Source organism: Canis lupus, chromosome 5, assembly GCF_011100685.1.
Source record: "Canis lupus familiaris isolate Mischka breed German Shepherd chromosome 5, alternate assembly UU_Cfam_GSD_1.0, whole genome shotgun sequence".
Classification (NCBI taxonomy): Eukaryota; Metazoa; Chordata; class Mammalia; order Carnivora; family Canidae; genus Canis; species Canis lupus.
Genome location: NC_049226.1, coordinates 43,554,010 through 43,577,261, shown reverse-complemented (window position 1 = coordinate 43,577,261; position 23,252 = coordinate 43,554,010). Strand labels below are relative to the sequence as shown.

Sequence of the window (23,252 nt, the reverse complement as noted above, 5' to 3'; positions counted from 1 at the left end):
TTAGACTTGGCAACACAAACTTCACTGCCAACCAGAGGCAGTGTCAGTAGAATGATGGGAAGACACTCTTAGGTGCTAAAGGTTGAGAGTGAGTGTGAGGTGAGGGTCAGTGACGGTTCACCTCTTCAAGAAGTTCTGTGAAGGAGAGCAGAGATGCAGGGCAGTAGCTGAAGCAGGATGAGGTATCAGGAAATGCTTTGCCTGGTTTTGTTTTTAGGATCAGAGGAAATATAGTATATTTTCAAGGTAATGATAAAGTCCCAGCAGAGAGGGAGAAATTAATGACACAGGAGAAGTGGGGGAGAAGTCCTTGATAAAGCAAGAAAATGAGATCCAGCATTCAGGTTAAGGGGTTGAAATATGATGGAAGTAGGGGTGCTATGTTTGGGAATTAATTAAAAATTTGGAGGTTTTCATGGTGGAAAGATGAGAGAATCCCTGTCTGATTACTTCCTTTTGCTCAGTGAAGTATGAAACAAGAACAGCAACTGAAGAGAAACATATCATTAGAAGTAGATACGTGGAAGGATTGACGGTACCAGCTCCAGGGCAGAAACAACCTATGGATGGTGGCCCTTCACATCATGACTAAAAAGAGTGGACAGAAAAAGGTGAAAAGAGAGAGTGAACCAAGTTTTAAATATTATTAATCAAGAAGGAAGAGGAATGTAGGAGTCTGTATAGGGCTTCCCATGCAGGCATAGCAGGTCAAAATGTCTCAATGTAAAACTTGTTTAACCAAGTAGATACCTGTAAGATCTGTTTGAATCAAATTGTTTAAAACTAGATTTTAGATAAATGTGTCATCCCCAAAAAGTGCACATCAAGGAACCAAGGCAGTGAATAACTTATCTCTGCCTTGCCATGCTGGGAGCATGACTTGGACCAAAAAAATTCTCGTGTGTTTCATTTAGTCCACTGCCTGAAACCTCCCAAGATAATATCTTTCCATATTCTCTTTGTGTTAAATTCTCCATTTTCACTGTTCTTGGAAATCTTTATACTCCTCCTTACTGCCTGCAAAAACTTCTCTCTTTTTGAGGGATTGCTTTTCACCTGCGATTCAGTTGCTGTTGTCCACGTTCCTGCACTTGCCTTGGCTTCAGATATGGATGCTCATTTCAGAAGCACATTGGTTGGCTCTGATTTGTTTGCCACACATACTGTTGCACAGAATCACAGAATCTTGGGCTTTTAGAATCGAAAGCACACTCAAGGTCATTTAGGCGAATCTCCTGCTTAATTTAGTATCTTTGCTTTTTTTCCCACACTGGTGACTCTATCCAACCCTATAGTTTCCCCATTTATTATATAGGAGGTAATTTCATCTCAGGAGACCTGACTTCCATTTCTCAATATTTGTATTTTTAATAATTTGTACCCACTTGCTTTGGATTCACTTGGATATCGGCCTTTGACTTTCCTTTTCTGGCCTACCTATAATAGTTTTACCTGCCTTTGTTAGATAACACTGAGGTTAGAACTTCAAGTGATTTTGTGTCAGTTGAATATCAAACATACTCTTTAATATCAGCTCTTATGTTGCTTTTAAGCAGCAGTGTTTGACACCCCTGGTCATGAAATTTTACGCTTTGAAACTCACACAGATTCAACTAATGATTTCTCTCCCATAGAGGCTAACACTGCAGGTGGGCACCATTAAAATTTCAGTTTCACTTGCAATTTTTCCTTTGAAGAGATTGTGATTCTAGAATTCAATTCTTAGCTCTGTAGTAATCTGGTAGGTTATAGATCTTTAATGAGGCAATGAATGTTCCTTTAAATTTCTTGCCAACATGTAATTAACTGGAGACATTAGCACTAACAGGTCAGCTGGCTTTGCCATTGAGCACACCCAAGTTTCCAAATCCTGATTACGTAATCAATGTCTGGATAATCTAGTTTGCTCAGATCTTTGCTCAATGTAGTGAACTGTAATAGAAGAGCAGGATCTTTGGAAACAGTGAAACCTGGGTTCAGCCCCTGGCTTTACCATTTACCAGCTCCACGTGTTCTGTAGATCATTTATCCTTCATCAGGCTCCTTGTCCTCAGCTCTAAAACAGGTGTAGTCACATGCACTTCCTGCATTGTGTGAGGATTAAGTAAGATAATGTACAGTATTTTAAAGTGTCCAAATATTTTCTGGCACATAGTACGTGGTTGATAATGGTCAGGTCCCTTTTCCTTCTCTTGCCTATGCTTTTTTTCCCTTTTGCATCTGGACTAGAGGGAAAAAAGTCATAGTCTTGATTTCTGGGTCACTATTCATAATCCTGAAGCAGCATGGAAAGCATTTTCAGAATGTCTTAGGTCCTCACTGCAAGGGTAGAAGCTATCACTAGTGGGAAGAGAAGGGAAGAAAATAAGTGAATATTTAGAAAAAAAAAAAAAACAGAAAGGGAAGAGAGTGAGAGAGGCAGGAAAAGGAAGTGACAAAGGAAGAGAGTAGAACATGAAAGGGAACCTGTTGGGGGTAGAAGTGTTGTAGAGAAATTTTAAGCTTTCTCAGAGCCAGGTAATTGCAAAGTGCAGAGCAAAGAGCTCGGGCTCTGGGATGAAACAGACTAGTGTTCAAAACCTGGCTTCTCCACTTTTAGTTCTGGAGCCTTGAACAAGCTCCTTTAGTTCTCAGCACTTCATTTTCCAAATGAAGAAAATAGCAACAGCTAAATTTACTGAGTGCTTACCATGGATCAGGATTCTTCTAGTCATTTAATTCTCACAACAGCTCCATGTAACAGAGAACTATGACACTCATTCAACAGATGAGGAAACTGGCTTAAGGACATGGTTAACATTTGTTCAAGATTGCAGAGCTGGGATTTGCCCATATAGTCCTGCTCTGGCGCTCACTCTTTAACTACTGCTCTTGACCTGTGTATGTCACAAGGTTGAGGAAGACATGGATGTAACTGTGAGTGGGCCCCCATAGGACCTGCACATATTATGTGTGGGTGCATGTGCTCCCTTCCTTTCCCTCTTTCTCTTCTCCTCTCTCTAACTTCTTGTCCTCTGCTTTCCCAGTGAGACTTAATGTTCTGGAAACTTCCATCTGGTTAAATGGAACTTGCCACTCCAGAAGGAACCTCTGTGTAGCCTCATCTCAATACACTCTAAGTGTCAGTGATAAACAAGTTACATTTATCACTGTTTTTCAGTGGCTGCTTCTATAGATTCCACCCCTGTCTGTAAATCAAAACAAATCTGATAATGGGAGAAATAAAACTATTTCACCCACTTACACGTGCACACAAACTCTCTCTTACACACAGGAGCTGATTATTCAGTTTCTTTTCAAGTCTATTTGATTGACTTTTTCAAATTAAAGTAGGTCGTATTTGACCATTGTCTTATAGATTGGTGGTCATTCCTTCTGTCAGTTCAGCCTGTGTTTTTGCATCAAGTAGCTAATATTGTCTGAATTTTCCATTTGTTCATTCATCACCTAACAAAGAGTTATCGGGAGCCTGTTACATTCTAGGCACTGTGTAGGTATGAAGGATATATTAAGATATATGAGATAGGTTTTCCTTTCAAGTAGATCATTGCCTAATGATCATAAAACCAAATAATTATGCCACAACATGATAAGTTCAGGAATAGATGTGAACACAGAGATTATCATTTGTTTTTTGCCTTTTTTACAGGATCAAAAAATGTGCTCCTTGTGATTTATGTTATCTTTCTGCTGAGAATTTTTTCTGCATTCCAACAAAAAAGAAATAACCACACATACCTTCTTTGAGTTATTTTATTAATACATATTTTAAGGGCAAGTTAGGAATCTAATTTCCTCCTCATCATTTTTTAAAATTTGTTTTTAAGTAACCTTGATTTTTCTATGACCAACAATATACATGTTCACTGTTTGACAGAAAGAAAACAATACTGGGGTACAAAGAAAATTAAAATTGTCCTAAATCCTACTCTCCTAGAATTATTTATTAAATAAGTAATTGACTTTGAAAGGTCTTATATTGTGCATATATATATATATATATCTGTGTGTGTGTGTGTATATATATATATATATTTTTTTTTCCCCTTCAAAACAGAACCTACAGGTACATTAGATGTCTGGTACATGAAAAAGCACATTGATTACAGTAGACAACAGATTTCTCTTTTCTGGAAGGTAAGTCTTCAGTGTCAATGTAAAATTTAAGAGAATTATATACTTGTTTGTGTTTTTTTGTCTTTGTTTTTATTGAGATATAATTGATATATAAAAAGAATTATATATTTGAACAATGTTTCAAGGCCAAAAATTAAGTTTTATTTCCATAATGGCTTTATATGAGGCTTCAGAGACTTGGTTGGAGCTCATTTTCTTACCAATATCCTCCTGACACTTGATTCGATGCCATTGACCTCTGCCAAAGAAGGGTGAGAGCTCTGAGTTCTGTCCCACACACAGCTATGTCTTTTCCTCATCCACTTCCATCCCTTCCCACCTCCAGGCATGTCCATCCTCTGACCCCACTGCATCATTTCTTCGGGCTCTTGCCCCTCCCAGCCACCCTTATGTCCCCTACCTACAAACTGCCCAGCAGTGACCATACCACCTTTTACTTATTCACTTTTTTGGGAAATTAAAGATGGGAAGTCTGTGTATATGGATATTCAGAAATATATTTTCTATAGTCACCAAAAAGGGAGAGGGTAGAAGGAAGGCTGCTCTGCCTCAAGAACTCAAGTAATAGTAGAAAATATTATGAACAGAAGGGAAAACAGCTCTTCCTCAGGAATAGCAGTAAAACAGTAGTCACTTGAACAACCTTCCAGAAAACGATGAGGCCTAATGTTATTACAGGATGTGAGAGTTTCACAAAATGCTGAAATCTGGTGTGGTTGTTTCACTTAATCCTTTAAAAACCCTGTGAGGTAAGTACTAGGTATCCCCATTTAACAAATGGAAAAACTAACGGTCAGAGAGAGGAGGATGTTCTTCCCACAGTCACCCAGCTACATAGTGCAGAATTGAGACTAAAACCCCATCCAGAATTCTTTCTGCTACATCGTGACTCATCTTTATGAAAAGAAAATACTATTTGAACTCCTGATTGACATGCTCATGATAAAAGGTTTTCAGGTGAGCTGTACTCCTTTTTACTTCTCCAAGCCTGCATTCCTCTTCCAGTTAAGGGTAAATCAACAGTTTTGCAATTATGAAGCTGATGAGCATGAAACCCCAACAGTCAGAGAAATGAATATAAAGTCCTCTGATGGGGTTAGCATGATAGATTTTGATAATTGCAATCTTCTTCAGTTTTAAGAAATGAGCCAGGCAAGAAATGAGCTCTTTCTCCCTCTTTTCCTTTCTCTCTCACATGCACACAAAATGTCTGGTATGAGACTACTATAAATAGCTTAGTGAGTCATAATCAAGCTCTTCACTTTGAAACTAAAACTGCAGCTTAAGATTTATTTTAAAATAAAGCCTTGTTTAAGAGCAAGATAATTCTCAAAGCAAGACATTTAGAGCAGCCATAATTTGTGAATATTATAGAAGAACCCAGCTTAGTTCCTGGCTGTTGGTTTTCATTTTCACAAGTAAGCAACTGGTCAAAACCAAAATTCCTCCTTCCATAAAGATTCCGTCTCCCAAAATGTCCTCAGCAGTGATCTGAAAAAATATATTGTTTTCATTCCAATAAACATTTGTTAGCCACAGGTAAGGCTCAGCCAAGGTGCATATGCAAATTCTTCTCTGGTTCTCATTTTAATCTTGTCCCTAATCCTCAAAAAGCCTAAATTCTAAAGTGAGGTCTTGGAATTCAAAAAGACTTTAACTCTCTTCTAGTCTATCCTTCCTGTCATAAACATTGCTCCCACTCCAGCCAGGACAGATGGATACCTCTGGTGGGACCATCTGGGACAGAGAGAATTCTCACTTTGTAAGCAATCCATGCTATGGTGAGCATCTCTTACTGTTAGAAAATTTTCCCTTTTGGGGCACCTGGGAAAGGTGCTCAGTTAAGCTGCTGACTCTTGATTTTGACTCAAGTCACAATCTCAGCATTCTGGGATCAAGCCCTGCATTGCACTCCATGCTCAGTGGGGAGTCGGCTTGAGGATTCTCCCCTCATCCCTCTGTCTCTCCTCCAACTTGCGTGATTGCTCACAAGCGCTCGTTCTCTCTCAAATCAATAAATAAAACTCTAAAAAAAAAAAAAAAGAAACAAAGAAAGTTTTCCCTTTTGCAGAGTCAGAATTATGAGTGCTTTGGACCAGAACTGGCTTAAGATCCTAAAAATGTAAATACTAGAAACTTCTACAAATTGGCACCTGATGGTGATCAAGACAGGGCATCTTCAAAACCTTAGAATCTCCTGAGTCCAGCCTGAGAATCTCCTTAAGGAGTGTTGGATCTAGTCTTCAGTTTTGCAGGTCTGATACAGGAGTAAGTCTTTTCCTGCAAAACCCTGGGTTTCTTTAGTGGCTTCAAGTAGGCCACTCACCTGGCAGTGAGACTGAAAGACTGACCAGAACTACTGAGACAAGCAGGCCTGCTTTGGACCACAGAACTACAGAGCCCAAGAGCTAGAGGGAATGTAAGCAGCATGCAGTCCTACCTCATGTTACAAACACAGACACAGGTCTAGGGAGCTGAGTGATTTCAGAGAAAGGATTTCAGGTACTATGATGCTTGCTGCTGGCAGAAATCACTGCCCTTCTGTCTGGAACCCTTCCTGTCCCACTCATCCAACTGAGGATTTCTTATGCTACTCTAAGGCAGGCGTGGGAATTTGTTGGGATGGTGCCATGACATAGGGACTCATCTGAATGTCAGACTAGAAAGAAATACTGCAGCCAGATCAGGTGCTTTGTGGTGGGACCAAAATCAGACCTCAGGAAAGAAAGCAAAGACGTATGTGTGGTGGTTTGTTGGTTTTTTTTGTTTGTTTTCACTTTGATCAATACTGGGAAACCCAATGAGAGGGACACCCTGCCACTGCAGAGAGGGGGATTTCAGGTCTTAGCACCAAGTAAAACCCCATTAGTCTATGAATAAAGTGAGAACATGTTTCTCCTGCAGCTGGGGAAATGTGAGATAACCTTTCATTTTTGTAGGATGTTTACATCAGAAGAGAGTAATTGGTGCTAAATGGAATCAGGACACCTTGAAGGAACAAGGTGTGGATGTAGGTGAGTGTGAGTATGCATGTTAGTGATGTGTGTGCATGTGCATTGTAGATGTGTGTGAGTACAATGGATAAGTGTGAATGTGTGTGTGAATGAGTGTGAGTTTTTAATATGTGTGTGGGGTTAGAGTATGAGTGTGGGTATGTAAATATACATGTCAGTGTGGGTGCATGTAGGTAAGTGCCTTAGTCCATTTGGCTGCTATAACAAAATACCACAGACTGGGTGGCTTATAAACAATAGGAATCTGTTTCTCACAGTTCTGGAGGCTAGAAGTCCAAGACCAGGTGTCATCAACGTTAGGTGAGGGGCCTTTTCTGGGCTGCAGACTTTTTTTTTTTTTTAATTTATTCATGATAGTCACACACACACAGAGAGAGAGAGAGAGAGAGAGAGAGGCAGAGACACAGGCAGAGGGAGAAGCAGGCTCCATGCACCAGGAGCCTGACGTGGGATTTGATCCCGGGTCTCCAGGATCGCGCCCTGGGCCAAAGGCAGGCGCCAAACCGCTGCGCCACCCAGGGATCCCGCTGCAGACTTCTTATTGTATCCTCACGTGGCAGAAGAGGCTAGTGAGCTCCTTATAAGGGCACTAATCCTATTCATTAAGCCTCCACCCTTCATGATCTAATCACCTCCCAGAGGCCTTACCTCCTAATACCATCACACTGGGCATTAGGACTCCAGCATATATGTGAATCTTGGACACAAACACACATTCAGACTATCGCAGTGAATATGAGTGTGTGGAAGGTGTGTGTGTGGGGGTATGAGTGTGGGTGTGTTTGTGAATGTGTGTGTGTGTATGAATGTGAGTGTGGGAATGTGTTGAAGATGAAGGAAACCTGTGCTTTCTTGTTCTGGTTCTTACCTACTTCAGGTTTCTCTCAAAAAGGTTTCTTCTGAAAGTTCTGTTTCCTAAAAAATATTTTGTATAATTTCTTGCCATAGCTATTTTTAAAACAAAAATTCTTTCTATATTTAAGCCAAAAAGTACAATTTAATCTATGAAATAAAACAAAAACACCTAGGTATTGTTAAAACAATAAATGCAATAATAAGTAGAAAGTGTTGCCCTGTAATGAACAGCCTCAGCGTCGTGTTAGAGCCTTTCACGGGGGCTTTTAGCATCCTCTCTCTCACATCCCCTGTATCTTCCTTTTGTGCAAAGTCTCATATGTTTCCTTTGCTTCGATTAAGCATTTCAACCCGTGATTCCAATACACCTTTCTTCCAGTTAACACATGTATTCTTTAAGAAGAAAATCACCTGATAGACAGTATATGAAAAGATATGACAAAGGGTTAAAACCACATTAACCTTTCCAGTTTCCTCTGTTAATTTTTTAATCATGGCAGATCATAAACTTTCGAAATTGTGGTTGAGGCCATGGATCGAGAAGAGATATATGTGTTTGTAAATGAAGGCAACTCCACTTTATTTATTTATTCATTCATTGATTTATTTCAACAAACATATTCAAGCCTCTCTTTAATACTGGACACTGTGCTGCATGCCAGGGATATGGAAGCGAATAAGACAAATGCAGTCCTCAGGTGCTTGAGCTCATAGACCAGCAGAAGGACAAAATGGGTCTGATTAGGGCGTTCAGGTGTTAAGGAATTTAAGATTCAGCTGGGGGAAAAATGATCAGGGTCAACCAGTAGAGCAGGGGAATGGGTGAGGAATCACAGAAGACGTCTTGAAAGGTAATGCTAGAACTGACCCCAGAAGAACAAATTAGTTGGGACAAAGATGGGAGAACATTTGGCAGGAAACTGGGGACTGTGGATTCAGCATATGAAGGATCACTATAGAAATATAAAACACACCTCAAATGAGAGCCTCATCTATAAGTTGAAATTTTCTTGCAGCTACTTTTAAAAATAAAAAAGAAACAGGCGGAATTAATTTTAATAATATATTTTATTTAGCCCAAGTATGTATGGAATGTTATCATTTCAACATGTAATCAATATTTACAAATTATTGATTAGCTATTTTACATTCTCCTTATCCTACTAAATCTTTGAAAACTAATGTGTCTACTAAGTGCCAGTGGGTATGGTGGCTAAGAGCTCACCCTCAGAGAGCAATACATCTTAGTCACAGTTCAAGAGCACCAAGGCTATGTGCGGCTGGTGGCTCCCTACTGTAATGAACAGCGCCCCTGTGGGGCCTTCACAAGCAGCAGGGAAGAGTGTTAGGCAAACTTGATTCCAAAAGTGGGGGAAAGATTCGGTGGGTTTTAATCATTTGCTAAATGAAGTAACTCATTCGGATAAACAGCTACCCTCAAACCACAGAAGGCTAAAAGAAAGAGAAAGTAACAAGACCCGTACACCAGTTTACAGCAGAGCCTCAAAAGAAGCTTCTTTAGTACATTTCCTTTGTCTTTTTCTCCCTGTATCTCTCTATGTTGTATGAAGAATTTTCCAATCCATATCACATTGCACTGAGGGGTTGTGTCCTTTGGCCTCCTCATATGAAAGAAATCCTGTAAACGAGGGAAAGTATTGTTTGTAATCTGATTTATATTGATGTAGAACAAAGATCTTTCATAAATCCACAGGGAAGATTGGTTATCAGGAGCCTGAGGCCTTTATATGATTAGAGGAAGCATCCAATCTCAAAAAATGATATTTAAATACAAAAGCAGCAAATGGGAAGCTTTTGATAGTTTTGTTGTAATATTCAGCTCTGTCTCCTTCCCTTTCCCAACAGGCTGGCACAGCATTTCTGAAGGCATTTTTGGAAAGAATGGGGTTGTTTTGCCTTGCTTACTAGTCGTACATATTATACTAACTGTAATGTAGGGAATTTCAGTTGAGTAACAGAATGTGGTCAATGATGAAGATAAAGTGGGTAGCAGAGCATTAACAAGATAGAAAACAGATGGAAGGGAGGTTCAAGTTTTGCTCTAACAAATTTTCTATTATTTTGCTGTTTTTCTGCTGCAAAGCAAGGTAGAAATCATTATGTCAGGATAATTAACATGAGGTATTAGTATCAATTAAATAAGTTCAGGGTAGCAAAACACCTGCAGGTATCTACTGAGCACTAACACAGATGAAATTCAGAGTTCATCCTCTAGGTAGAGCTGTGCTACTTGGGTTCAAGTTGCAGCTTCACCACTTACTGGCTGTGTGTTCTTAAGCAAGGTGCTTATCCTCTCTGTGCCTTCCTTTCCTTACAAATAAAGTGCAGATAGTAATAGCGTACACCACCTGAGGTTGTTGCAAAGATTAATGAGAGAATCATGAAAAGTGTTGGCTGAGTCACTAGGAGGCAAACATTGTACAGGACTCTGAGACACAAAGATGGGCTGATAGACAAGTGGGAGGACAGATCCACAGATGGATCATTTCAATACAGCGATTTTAAAAACTTCCAGATGAGCTTGTCTTTTGAGCTGCTCCCTCACTTTGGACTGGGGTTGCTGAAAGCAATCATGAGTTCTGAAATCAAGGTACCTAGGCTTACCTCACAAATTATATGTCCTTTGTAATCAACTGTATGACATCGATGAGACTTCCATACAGACCCATGGTGGGAGCCGAGTCAAGATGGCCTGTCTTTCCATACACTGGTAGAAGAGTCATATGAATACAATGGGAAAAGTGCCAACTATGAAGATTTTTATATTTGAGTAACAGAGAGCAGGAAACTCATCAAGTGTCTGACATCTACCATATCCCAAGTACTCGTTGAAACCGTTGCCTCCCTCAACCCATTGTATCTTCCTGTAAGTCTGTGCCGTACATAGAATTATCTCATTTTACAGATAAGTAAATTGAGCCTCAGAGAAGTAAAATAATTTGCCCAAAGTCACAGAGCTACTATGTGGTGGAGCAGGAAAGCAAAGGATCTGCTCTAATAAAACTAACCTCATCCCCCCAAAAGTCTGTGACATATTCGAATTCCCCAGCTTTCAAAGAGGTCTTGATTATAACTTCTCTTATTTGATGTAGGCTTAGCTCTGACATACTGGTGTGTGTTTGCTTGTTTGCATCGGGGGAGTTCAGAATAAAATATCAGTTTATGACAAGTACAGTAGCTTTTTCTTTAAGTCCTAAGAAGAAATGATTTGTCAATTCACAGAAACACCCTTCTTCCCATATACTTAAAAACAAAACAGGGGTGTCAGGCTGACTTTGTTGGTGGAGCATGAGGCTCTTGATCTCAGACTTGTGAGTCTGAGCCCCATGTTGGGTCTAAGATTACCTAAAAAAATAAAATAAAATCTTAAAAACAAAACACAGAGGTCTTGCATTCTAAGATGGACCAGACTTTTGTTCTGTCATGGATATATTCACCAGGTAATTTTTGGTGCTGAAAGCCTTTTCAGCCACTAGAACTCTCACAATAGTTTTATAAGGCAGCAGGCTACATTCCCGCTTCTCTCATAAACCTAAGTCAGAAAAGCTAAGTTTATTAAGTTTAGATCATTTCTCACACACAGAGGAAAAAAAAAAACTGAAGGAGGCAATAAGACAGCTTTTCCTGTTTAGCACACTCTTACCAGTAGGAGAGGGTGACAATGACAGGAACACTGGCTTGACACCCCTTTCAGCACTGCCCATAAAGGTACAAGAAGTACCAGGACACCACACACATCCCGGACATTGCCTTCCTCTCTCATGCCCACCAGGGGGCACACTAAGATCTCACCTTACTTTTCTGTGGGGATTAATTGAGTCAGTTTCTTAACCTTTCCAAGCTCCCTCAGGTCAAGGAGATATGAGGACTAAATGCGACAATAGATGTAAAGCTTCTGGCTCATGATATGTTCCAATAAGTGATAGTTTCTCCCTATCTCCCACCCAAATATGTAAACATTAGAGCAAAAGTAAGTTCATCTGAAAAGACCCAGCTGGCTCTTCAGGTGACAGTTTTGGGTTCAAAGCCAGAGACCCAAGGCCTGTTGATTCTGGGAACAAAGAATTCTGGATCTCCACCATCCCAAAATTGCTGACCTGATGTCTTCTGTTGATGCTCCACATTAAAATGTACCACAACCTCACAATTAGACAAGCTGCTTTCCAACTTTGGGCCAGAAGGGTAACTGGGGATTCCAGCATGAAACATAGTGTCCTGTGGTGACCAGTTCATTGTCTCAGGCTTGCCAACATAAGGAGTAGCACATCAGAGGAGAGGGATTGCTAGTCTAAAAGTCAGGAGCCCTGGATTCCACTCTCAGCTCCTCCATCTATTCCTTGAGTGGCCTTAAGTATGTCATTTCATGTCCTGGACTTATTTCCTATTGATAGAATGAAATGTTGAATTAATTACTAATCCTTAAAAAAATAAAAAATAAAAAATAAAAAATAAATAAATAAAAAAAAATAATTACTAATCCTTCCTGGCTCTGTAGTTTTGTGATGATATTCCATTACATCAGGGCCAAATATAATCCAGATATATGCATTATTTGCAAATTTTATATTGCTATTTTTTTAAAACCAAATTAAACTTTTCAGTTGCTTCAGGAGACTACGTGCCAGCTGGAAAAATACCTACTTCCCTATTGTCTTATTAGGTTTTTTGTTCCATGGACCATGTTGGACAAGTGAGGCCCATTTTCAAATTGGTGAAAGAGACCAATTGCCTGAGAGATGTTAATGTTTATCCCAAAACTTGAGCCTGATATTTTATACAAGCATAATTCATGGGATACCATATTTATTTCTCTAATTACCTTAACTCCACCATTACCTTCTCAATGAGATTTTCAACTCTAAAATATGGGATATTGAAGGGGAGATGTAAGGGTTTAGGCCCAGGCCTTTCACTACCCTCTAGGAACCTTTACTCATCTTTCAGATCCACATCTTTCTTTACAAGATGACTGTAGTGTGTAGTGCATGGACCTCAGTTAGATTTCCACAGCAGTCATGAGGCAAGTTCATTGACTCTTCCTGTAAGATGATTTGACATTTCCCTCTTCTTTCAGTGCTCTACCATAGGATTAAATGAGATTGCTGAGATGTCTATGATGGACAATGAAAGGAAGGTAGTAAGAGCTGATTTACAAGGTGTTATTTTTCAATTAGAGCTCTGGTCCTTCAGTTGTCAGAGTAAGACTGAAGCCCCTTGGGTTCCTGACAAGACTGAGGAACTTTGTGAGCTTAGTTAACTCTTGAGGAGTGCCTTAGGGAAGGGTGCATGATGTGGAGGTGAAATAATAGTCCTACCTCTGAACCTACAGAGGAGACAGGGAAGGATAGAGAGTTGAGGGAATGGTCTTCTCCAGCCAGCTTTTGCTTTAATTTATCCTGCTTTACTCCTGTGACAAAGGACTTGTTTATTAATAACAGTTCAGAACATCACAATTTCAAAAGCAGTCACTTACTTTAATCCACACAACAGGCCTACAAGATTGACTGTGATGGACAATGAAAATGCTAACTTTCTTGGTTCCTGCCAGAAAACAAAGGTGTCTTCTAGGGAAAGGCTGAAAGTGCACCCAAAAGAGCTCTCAGCAACATGACATTCACCCGGTGCATTGACCATGGTTTAAGATCCAGTCCTGGACTTTGTGGATCCAGAAGGGCACCCAGGGTAGGACCTGCTTTAATCAAGTTCCCAGAGACTGAAATATAAAAAGCTAGATGTTCATGGATTAATTTACAATGAGGAATGCAGCTGTTGGGCTACCCAGAAGGCTTGAGTCAGCAGATAGGAACATTCTTTCTCAGCATGCTAATTATTTCAGAAGCCAAATTATCATCAGTAGGCCAATTTATTCACTTAAAGTGAAAAATACAAATTTTAAGTGAACCAGATGTTCATGTTACCCCAGCCTCTCCTGACAGATAAATACACAGGAAACCAAATTATTAAAAGAATGCTTAAGGGGTAGGAACCAGAGAAAGGGGCATTTGCCAGTCCTAATATGTGTCTTTTAGCACCTGAACCCATAGAAGGAATAGCCTTGCCAAGAAAACCATCATGCTTAAGTCTAGTGAACTCAACCTCTCTCTCCATGCACTAAGCATGGATAGGCACTGCCCGCGCTGCACTTGGTGGCTCTTCATATTCATTGCTTCTGTTTCCCATGGTCCTTATCCAAACAGGGTTATAATACAAATAATTAGTTTTCTGCTTACTTTCTGGGATTGCTCCCAAATGATCTCAATTGGAATTTTTGCAATTTCAAAACTCATTAGCCACACATTTATAAACAGTGTCTTACTTTCCTAGCACAGATGGTTAATCCAGTTCACTAAGTGTGAATTTTACTAGTTTAGCTCTTGAAAATCTCATTTTTGATTTAATGAGCAGCATTACACTTTCTATATAAAAAGTTGTGTGTGTGTGTGTTTCACAGATTTAAAAATGGAGATTCAGAGGGGCTGAGTACCTTGCTCTGGATCACACAGCTAGTGATGATTAGTATAGGTGGAACTGAAACCCAGATCATTGGAATTCAGATTCCACTCTTGTTCCATTGGATGTACTTGAGTTTTCTACTATTAGGAAGTTTCATTTTGAAGCAAGAAAAGAAACTCAATGTGTTTTTAAGAATTAGCTTTTAAAAATATAAATTCACTTTTCCCCCTAAATGGTAAGTTTGGGTGGAGACGTAGAGATACGCAGCGGAGAAGATGATAAGATGTAAATAAAAAGGTCACTCATATGTAACCTGCTGTTGCGGAGGCCATCAGGTTCAGCCACAAAGCATCCAGTGACCTTGTCTGGGAGTACACAAGTAAGTGGATATGTTTTGTTGCAGAATATGAGTATGTCCAAGGCAAGAGGAAAAATCCTCCACTATCGAGTGACCTTGCAGGAGGTGGCAGGGGTGAAAGTCACACTACAGAACATCACAGAACACACCTCCTGGACCTGGGTCATTCCCAGAACTGGGAATTGGGTTGTGACTGTGTCTGCAGCTAACTCAAAAGGCAGTACCCTGCCTACTTATATTAACATAACGGACCTGTGTGGGGCAGGTAAGTACCAACTTTCCTTTCATATTACCTATGGGAAACTGTTTCTTACTTATCTCTCATGTCCCACAGGCTCAGCTTAGGGCCTGGCATAAATAGCATAGGAGTTTCAACTTTGGAGCTGACAGCCTACAGGAATTCTTTTGCACTTAGAGTATGAGTGGCCTTAGACAAGTGAATTAACACCTCTGAGCTTCAATTTCTCCCTCTCTAAAGTAGGAATTATATTATCTGTCTTGCAGGTCATTGTGAGATTAAATACAGAGACTAACATAGCAGGTGCTTAAAAATGTTATTAAGAAAATGTTAGTTACATTAAATTGAACACTAATGTCTAGCTAATTTTTCTAGGTGTAAAACTACTATGTGATGTCAAGATCTAGGAAACATTCTGCTCTTATAGTCAAAACATTTTATTTTATTTTTTTAATTTATTTTTTATTGGTGTTTAATTTGCCAACATATAGAATCACACCCAGTGCTCACCCCATCAAGTGCCCCCCTCAGTGCCCATCACCCAGTCACCCCCACCCCCCGCCCACCTCCCTTTCTACCACCCCTTCCTTGTTTGTTTCCCAGAGTTAGGAGTCTCTCATGTTCTGTCTCCCTTTCTGATATTTCCCACTAATTTTCTCTCCTTCCCCCTTTATTCCCTTTCACTATTATTTATATTCCCCAAATGAATGAGAACATATAATGTTTGTCCTTCTCTGATGGACTTATTTCACTCAGAATAATACCCTCCAGTTCCATCCATGTCGAAGCAAATGGTGGGTATTTGTCATTTCTAATGGGTGAGTAATATTCCATTGTATACATAGACCACATCTTCTTTATCCATTCATCTTTCGATGGACACCGAGGCTCCTTCCACAGCAAAACATATTTTAAAACCAATAATACTAAAATGAAATTCTGGCTGTAATTAAACTACAGTAAAAATTTTCTATACTACAGCACTTTATTACACAAATGTAGACATTTATCAAATTATCTATATTGAAATCTCCCAGCTAGTGATACACATTTTAGAGTTGCATGCTTAGAAAACTCATTTTTCAAGATAAAAGCCTATGATTAGTCAATAAAATGGATATAAATGCTGTTTCTCAATGTCAAGATCATTGGCCTAACTTTTCCAAAAATATCTAATAAAACTATAATTAAATCCTTTTTTAAAATTCGGTGGAACATTTTATCTACATATGAGCCTAGCAATCATCATTTGAAAGAAGCTTCTACCCAAATATGATTATTTTATATACACTGTTAAATTCTAGTTATATATCTTTTCAGTCATATATTCCATAAACATAGAGATGATAGAGTAGATAAAAAATAACTAAAAGAAAGTACAAGTAAATATTAATGTAACTTCTAATTGGTATATGAGTTAGGAATTGCTCTTAGGAGTAAGGGTTGCTCTTACTAGAGGCCTGACTACAGTGGCTTATTAATTCTCTCACATAAAAGAAGTCCAGAGGTATACAGTTCAGGGCTGGTGTGACAGCTTGGTGACATCATTAGGATTCCAAACTCCTTCTTTCTGTTTCCTCTGCCAAACTGGCTTCTATCCTCAAGATGGAAATGGTCGAAGATGGCTGCCAGAGCTCTATCTACTTCCTTCTAGGAAAAGGAGGAGAGAAGGGCCCACCCCTCACCCTTGAGGAGCTTTGCTCCAGGTCACACAACACATTTATGGTCATTGTCTCTAACTGGTCATCTGGTCACACCTAGCTGCAAAGGAGGCTTAGAAATATATTTCAGGCAGCAATGTTCCCTTGCTAAAAAAGGACAAAATGTTTGGTAGGCAAGTGGTAATTTCTGCCTATTTTTGGTAGGTATGTAGGGCAGAAACGTGAAAAGATGAATTAGTTGGGGGGGGGGGGGCGGAGAAAGCTCAAACTCTATGCATAGTTAAATAAAAATGTTAAAAACACCATAAACAAAGCTTTAGAAGTGTAAATAGCAATTTAAGAAAAGTATATGTCACATTTTTTGGCCAAAGGAGATGGATTATCTATCTACTTTTTCAAATAAATAAGAGATTGGAGCCATGAACAAGCAACTCAAAAACTAAATAGAAGAGTAGCAATAAAGATATGAAAATATGCGTAGCCTAACTAGCAATCAGTCAGATGCAAATCTTGAGAAAACATGAGAAACCAAATCAGACTGAGAAAGAGTAAGTAGAATTAGTATAACCCATGTGGGTGTGTAGGGAAAAGATATGCTGTACCCTGCTGGTGGGTATGTAAATTGGTATAACTTTCTGGAGACGATTTGGCCATATGTAACAAACTTTAAATACTAATGTATCTTTGACCAAAAATTTTATCATTATGAATGTATCCTCAGTAAATGGTAAGTGCTTAGAAGTGTAGGCGCAAAGATGATCGTGGAAAATTTTGAAATAGTGAAACACTATGAACAACCTAAATGTAAAATAATAGAGAGACTGGTTTAATATATCATGACTCTCACCTGCCTTAACCGCACACTAGCATTAAAGCCATGTTGTAGCTATGCTTTTATTGACAAGGAGTGATGTACATAATAAGTGAAAAGATAGGCTTTCAATAGTATATATGGGATGATGCTGTTTAAAATATGTATTTACATGAGTACCCATTTTTTGCCTGATAAAAAATCTAGTAGAATGTATGTAGAAATGTTAATAGAGACCATGACTGCATCATGGGATTACAAGTGATTTTCCTTCCCTTTTGTGCTTTATATTTTTATAATTTTTCTTCTGTGGCTAAGTTCTGCATATATAGTTTTTAAAGTGAATTCTGTGGAGGAAATTGAACTCTTACCACTATTTAGTATCCTGCTATTGTTAAAATGTAGTATTTCAGAATACCTTACTTCTTCAAATGTCACTGCAGATGGGTCTTGAAACTATAAACTTTATGAATTTTCTGAGTCTGTGCTTTATTTGGATTTGGTAACAACTTCTTAAAATGACACATTCATTATGTTAGAGCTAGCCGCTTCTTTATTCATTCAACAGTTATTTACTGAGGATATACTACATAAGGCAGCTAGCATCCAGCAATAGGTTAGAAGTACTGTTGAGGTCCTCCAGTTATATTTAGTCACATGAGAGGGACAGACATAAATGAGTAAACTGTGGTGCAGTATAAGTGTGAGATTAGAGGGATGCCCAGGTAATTCTAGGAACAGACAAAAGATGAAGCATGGGCTTGAAGGATGCCAGGGAGGGAGGCAATATGTGACTGGGGTATGAAGAGACAAGTTGGTGGGAGCCAGGTGAGGGAGTGGAGATATGTGGGCATGAGGGTTTGCTTTAAAGTGAGATCTGAGCAAGCATGGAAGTTGGGGAAAAGAATTGGGTAGAGAAGAATTTAGAGATAAAGGGGACAGAGGGCTAGTTAGTGGAATGAGGACCTCATGGAATGAGGTCCATGGGAAGTGGGAAGATGATGGAAACCAATGGCAAAGAAAGAGGAAACCTGTTCTTCCCAGATTGGACAGGTGTTGCATAAGGATAAGACTCAATAAGAATGAACATGTAGAGGAGGTAAGATAGGACAGTACTTGAACTGAGCTGTAACTAAGAGGGTCCTGGTCCTGGAAATCTTGGAATATCAAGGGTCTGTTGTCTCTTCTAAGACCGCATCTGAACCACCCAATACAACTACCCAATACTCTTTGTATCCCAGAGTGACATGGAGGACACATTGGCAAATTACACAGTCCCATCCTTGAGTACTTTTGTCTCACCCATATTCTGAATGATCTGTAGGAATAGCATACCATGATTTTGTCTTTGTCTCTTTGAGTATATGTTCACACTACTCACATATATAGCTTTCCTTTTAGGAAGGAAAAATAGCACCTCCCTCCACCCCTGGGGGGGCGCAGAATTATGTTGATTTTGAGGAAGTAGGGACAACTTTGTCATAAAAAGCACCTGCCACAGCATTGCCTATAAAGAAGCATAAGAATGATTTTGTTGATTTACAATGAAAATTGAATGTGTGCTAAACCCATCGGTCAACAAGTAAAAACGTATTTAATATTTCAGACCAGTCCCTGTGCTCAAGAATTCTTGAAACCACACGGAGAGTCAGAAGCCAAAACAATCATAAACAGAGACCCACACAGATGTCAGAGACTGAGGCCTCAGGAGGTGAAATAACCTAGACAAGACCACACATCCAATTAGTGGCAGAGCTGGACTGAAAAACCAAGCCACCTGTCTCTTAGGTGGACACTTATTCTAAATACCTTATGAATTTCATAACTCTGCTCAGAGGCTCTCAGGGAAAAAGGAGATGGGAATGACTGAGCTAAAGAAATAATTTTCAAAGGTGATAGAAATAAGGTGAGTTGTTAGCAGAGTTCTAAAGGAGAGTATGTGCCCTGAAAATTCAGGCTGGTTCCTGGTAAATATGATGACTGATGACTCAGGCAGGGCAATGCCAAGTTGATTTGCTTGGCTAATTTCTCTTTCCAGAGAAAGCAGTGGTCAGAAGGGTTCTTTGGCTATTTTAGTCCATCACCTGGCAAAGTGTACTGGAACCTATAGGTGCTCAATAAATATTTACTTAATGAATGCATTTCATTCTCAAAAAAAAAAAATCTTATGGCATAGCCAGGACATACAATTCCAAGACAAATGAATGTAAGGGAACCCCTAATAGGGAATTCCATTCCCTGGCAAAATAGACAGTACACAGGTTATAGGTTCTCACCACCAACCAAGCACAGTTCTGAGGATGCCACAGGAGGGACAGGATAGATGGCTGAGTGCAGTGGTGAATAGTGATAAGGGGGAGCACTGAGGTAGCACTTTCTGGTTTTAGTCCTCCTCCTTGCTCTTGTTGCCCTGATACAAACATTGCTTGGACATTTCTACAATGGAGCAGGGAAGTCCAGAGAGCAGAACACAGTAACTTCAAAGAAGCCCCGACACCTAACTATGGAGGGGGGCTGAGAGCAAAGATTCTGATAAACTGATTCTAAAAGCTATATGGAATAAAAACGTGTCATGAATATCCAGGACCACTTTGAAAAATGAAGGACAGAATAAGGAGAGGATTTACAAACCACATAATTAGATATCACAAGGCCTAATGAGAGCAGTGTGTTCTGGCAAAGAAGGGACTCCAGACACAAACCCATGAATAAGTGGAACTTGGTATATGGTAGGGATAGTATCACATTTGGAAAAATTGACTCACAATATGGAAAAAAGAATAAAATTTATTACCCTTTAAAAAGCCTTTTAGCTAGATTTGGATTAAAAACTTAACTGGGGGGATGTCTGGGTGGCTCAGCAGTTGAGCATCTGCCTTTGGCTCAGGGCGTGATCCCGGGGTATGGGATCGAGTCCCACATCAGGCTCCTTTCAGGTAGCCTGCTTCCCTTCTGCCCGTGTCTCTGCTTCTGTCTCTCTCATGAATAATAAATAAAATCTTTTTTTAAAAAATTAAGGGGATTCCTGGGTGGCTCGGTGTTTTAGCACCTGCTTTTGGCCCAGGGCATGATCCGGGAGACCCGGGATTGAGTTCCACGTCAGGCTCTCTGCATGGAGCCTGCTTCTCCCTCTCCCTGTGTCTCTGCCTCTGTGTGTGTGTGTGTGTGTGTGTGTGTGTGTCTTTCATGAATAAATAAATAAAATCTTTTAAAAAACTTAACTGGGGAAGGTAAAACCAAAAGCCAATAGGAGAACATGTAATTGAGTATCTTTGTGATCCCAGGATGGAAGAATTTCAAAAACAAGACTCAAAATGCACAAACCACAGATAAATAAGTTTACATATGTCAAAGTGAATAATTATGTGCAGCAAACACATCATGAAGTTATCAGAGGGTTGAAAGACTGGAGTATAATATTTCTAGTGTTGAAAACTACAAATGATATCTAGAGTATAAAACCTATTTTTGTAAATCAGAGAAAAGACAAAAAATGAGTTAAGAATGTCAGCAGGGATTTTACAAAGGGGGAAGTCAGATAGCTAATAATACATAAAGAAAAGCTCAGCTTCATAAGAAATTTAAAAGCAACTTATTAAAAATAAATAAATCAGAGATGCCTGGGTGGCTCAGTGGTTGGGCATCTGCCTTCAGCTCAGGGTGTGATCCCGGGATCGGGGATCGAGTCCTGCATCCAGCTCCTTGCAGGGAGCCTGCTTCTCCCTCTGTCTATGTCTCTGCCTCTCTCTGTGTGTCTCTCATGAATAAATAAATAAAATCTTTAAAAATAAATAAATAAATCAGACAATGAAAATAAAACCACAGTTAAATGCCACTTTGCAGGTACCAGGTTGGCCAAAATTTGAAAGAGGATACCAAGTGCTGATGGGGAAATAAGAATCCTCATGCTTTTCTTGTTGGAATATCAACTGATTGGCCACTTTAGAGATCACTCTGGCTGTGTTTAATGAAATAATATGTGGACTGATTCTATAATTGAGCAGCTCTGTACAGATATATTCAGAAACACTCTTGCACAAGCACAGTTGAGGACATGCAAGAGAATGTTCATTGCATCTTTGTTTATGTTAGCAAAGAGTTGGAAAGAACCTCCTGATCATCAGCTGGGACTGGACAGAAAATGTTTGAGGTAGCAGTTGGAGGGAATGAGCTGGATTTACATATAGAAGGATGGACATGTTCCAGAAATATAATACTGAGTAGGAAAGAAAAAGTAAGAAAAAGCATTAAATTTACTCTCAGCACATTTCATGAAAATACAAAACACAAGCACAAAGCAACATTAACTTTCAAGGATACACAAATACCTAAATAAACATGTGGGAGGTGGATTAGAAGGATGCATGTATCAATAAAGCAGGTACCTTTGGGGACACAGAAGTGGAAGGTGCAGGGGAAAATAACTCTACAACTAACCTTACACGGGTCCTTACACTAATTAAGAACAAATCTGAAATTCTTAACAGGAAATTGGTTCTTCCTAAAACTTTGCTGGGATGAATTGTTTTTTACATCTTTTCCACCTGTGATTTTGTTTTTGTGCTTCCCCCTTTTTCTTCAAAAAGGGTTGCTGGCTCCTCGCCAGGTCTCTGCAAACTCGAAGGGTGTGGACGACATTATGGTGACATGGGAGCATCCCGGGAAAGCTGCTCCTGCTGTCCAGGAGTATGTGGTGGAATGGAGGGAGCTCCATCCCAGGGGTGACACGCCCCCTCTAAACTGGCTGCGGAGTACCCCCTACAACGTGTCTGCTCTGATTTCAGGTATTTAATTGTTCACCTTCGTTTTGGGGAGTTACTAAGTTCACTTTTATTTTTTTAAGAAGTCACAGGTGGGAACCCAGAACCTTCTTCAATTATAGGAAACTGCGTAAGAGGGACAGTGATGACGTAGTATTCTTCAGGACAGATCCTCAGAATACACCGCTGCAGCCATAGAAGACCAACTGATTGACTAAAAACTCTAGAAAAGTCAAGTGCCTGGCACAGAGCCATATAAGACAAATGCATCATTAAATCCAACAAGCATGGCTAAAAGCTAAGTAGTAACCAGTCAGTGTGATGGGCACCTTTCACTTGGGAGTGTAGGTCATTCTCAGAACAATCATGTGTAGCGAGTGTTTGATTATACCCATTATACAGATGAGAAGACCAGGAGATCTTTCATTCCTAGTTCTGCTGCATATTGTTTGTGTGATAATAAATCCAGAATTATCTATGGAATAATTGACATCTCAGGCCTCAAATCTAAATCTGTCAGAGGTTTCTATCAAGCGATAGAAAGCATCTGAAAAGATATTAAAATGATTGGACAGAACTTAGTCAATGTCACTTTTAGAATAAGTTCAGCATAGTAGAAAGCGCAGGTTCTGCAGCCAGACTATCTGGGTTTAAGTCCTGGCTCTGCCACTTACTAGGTTGTGTAACCTCGGGCAAATTATTTAACTTCTTACTGCCTCAGTTTCCTTATCTGTAAAAGGGGGAAAATAATACCTACCTCATTGGGTTATTGTGAGGACTAACTGAATTAATGTAGAGAAAACACAGTATAAGTACTTGATAATTTAGCTGTTACTGTTATTATTATTATATGTGACATGGCTAAGCTTCTCACAGGATTTCAGACTCTAAATTCTATATTTTTATTACACCATGGCAATCATTACACCTGTCCAAGAGGATGG

The 23,252-nt window shown here is 39.5% G+C and overlaps 1 protein-coding gene across 1 annotated transcript in view; it reads left to right on the top strand.

Annotated features, from left to right (window-relative positions):
• Positions 1-23,252, top strand: part of IL12RB2 (interleukin 12 receptor subunit beta 2) — a 63,130-nt gene that overhangs the window by 19,882 nt on the left and 19,996 nt on the right. The window contains 3 exon segments of the mRNA NM_001025399.2: positions 4,058-4,137; positions 14,884-15,103; positions 22,135-22,332. Coding sequence (NP_001020570.1) covers positions 4,058-4,137; positions 14,884-15,103; positions 22,135-22,332 — 498 coding nt within the window.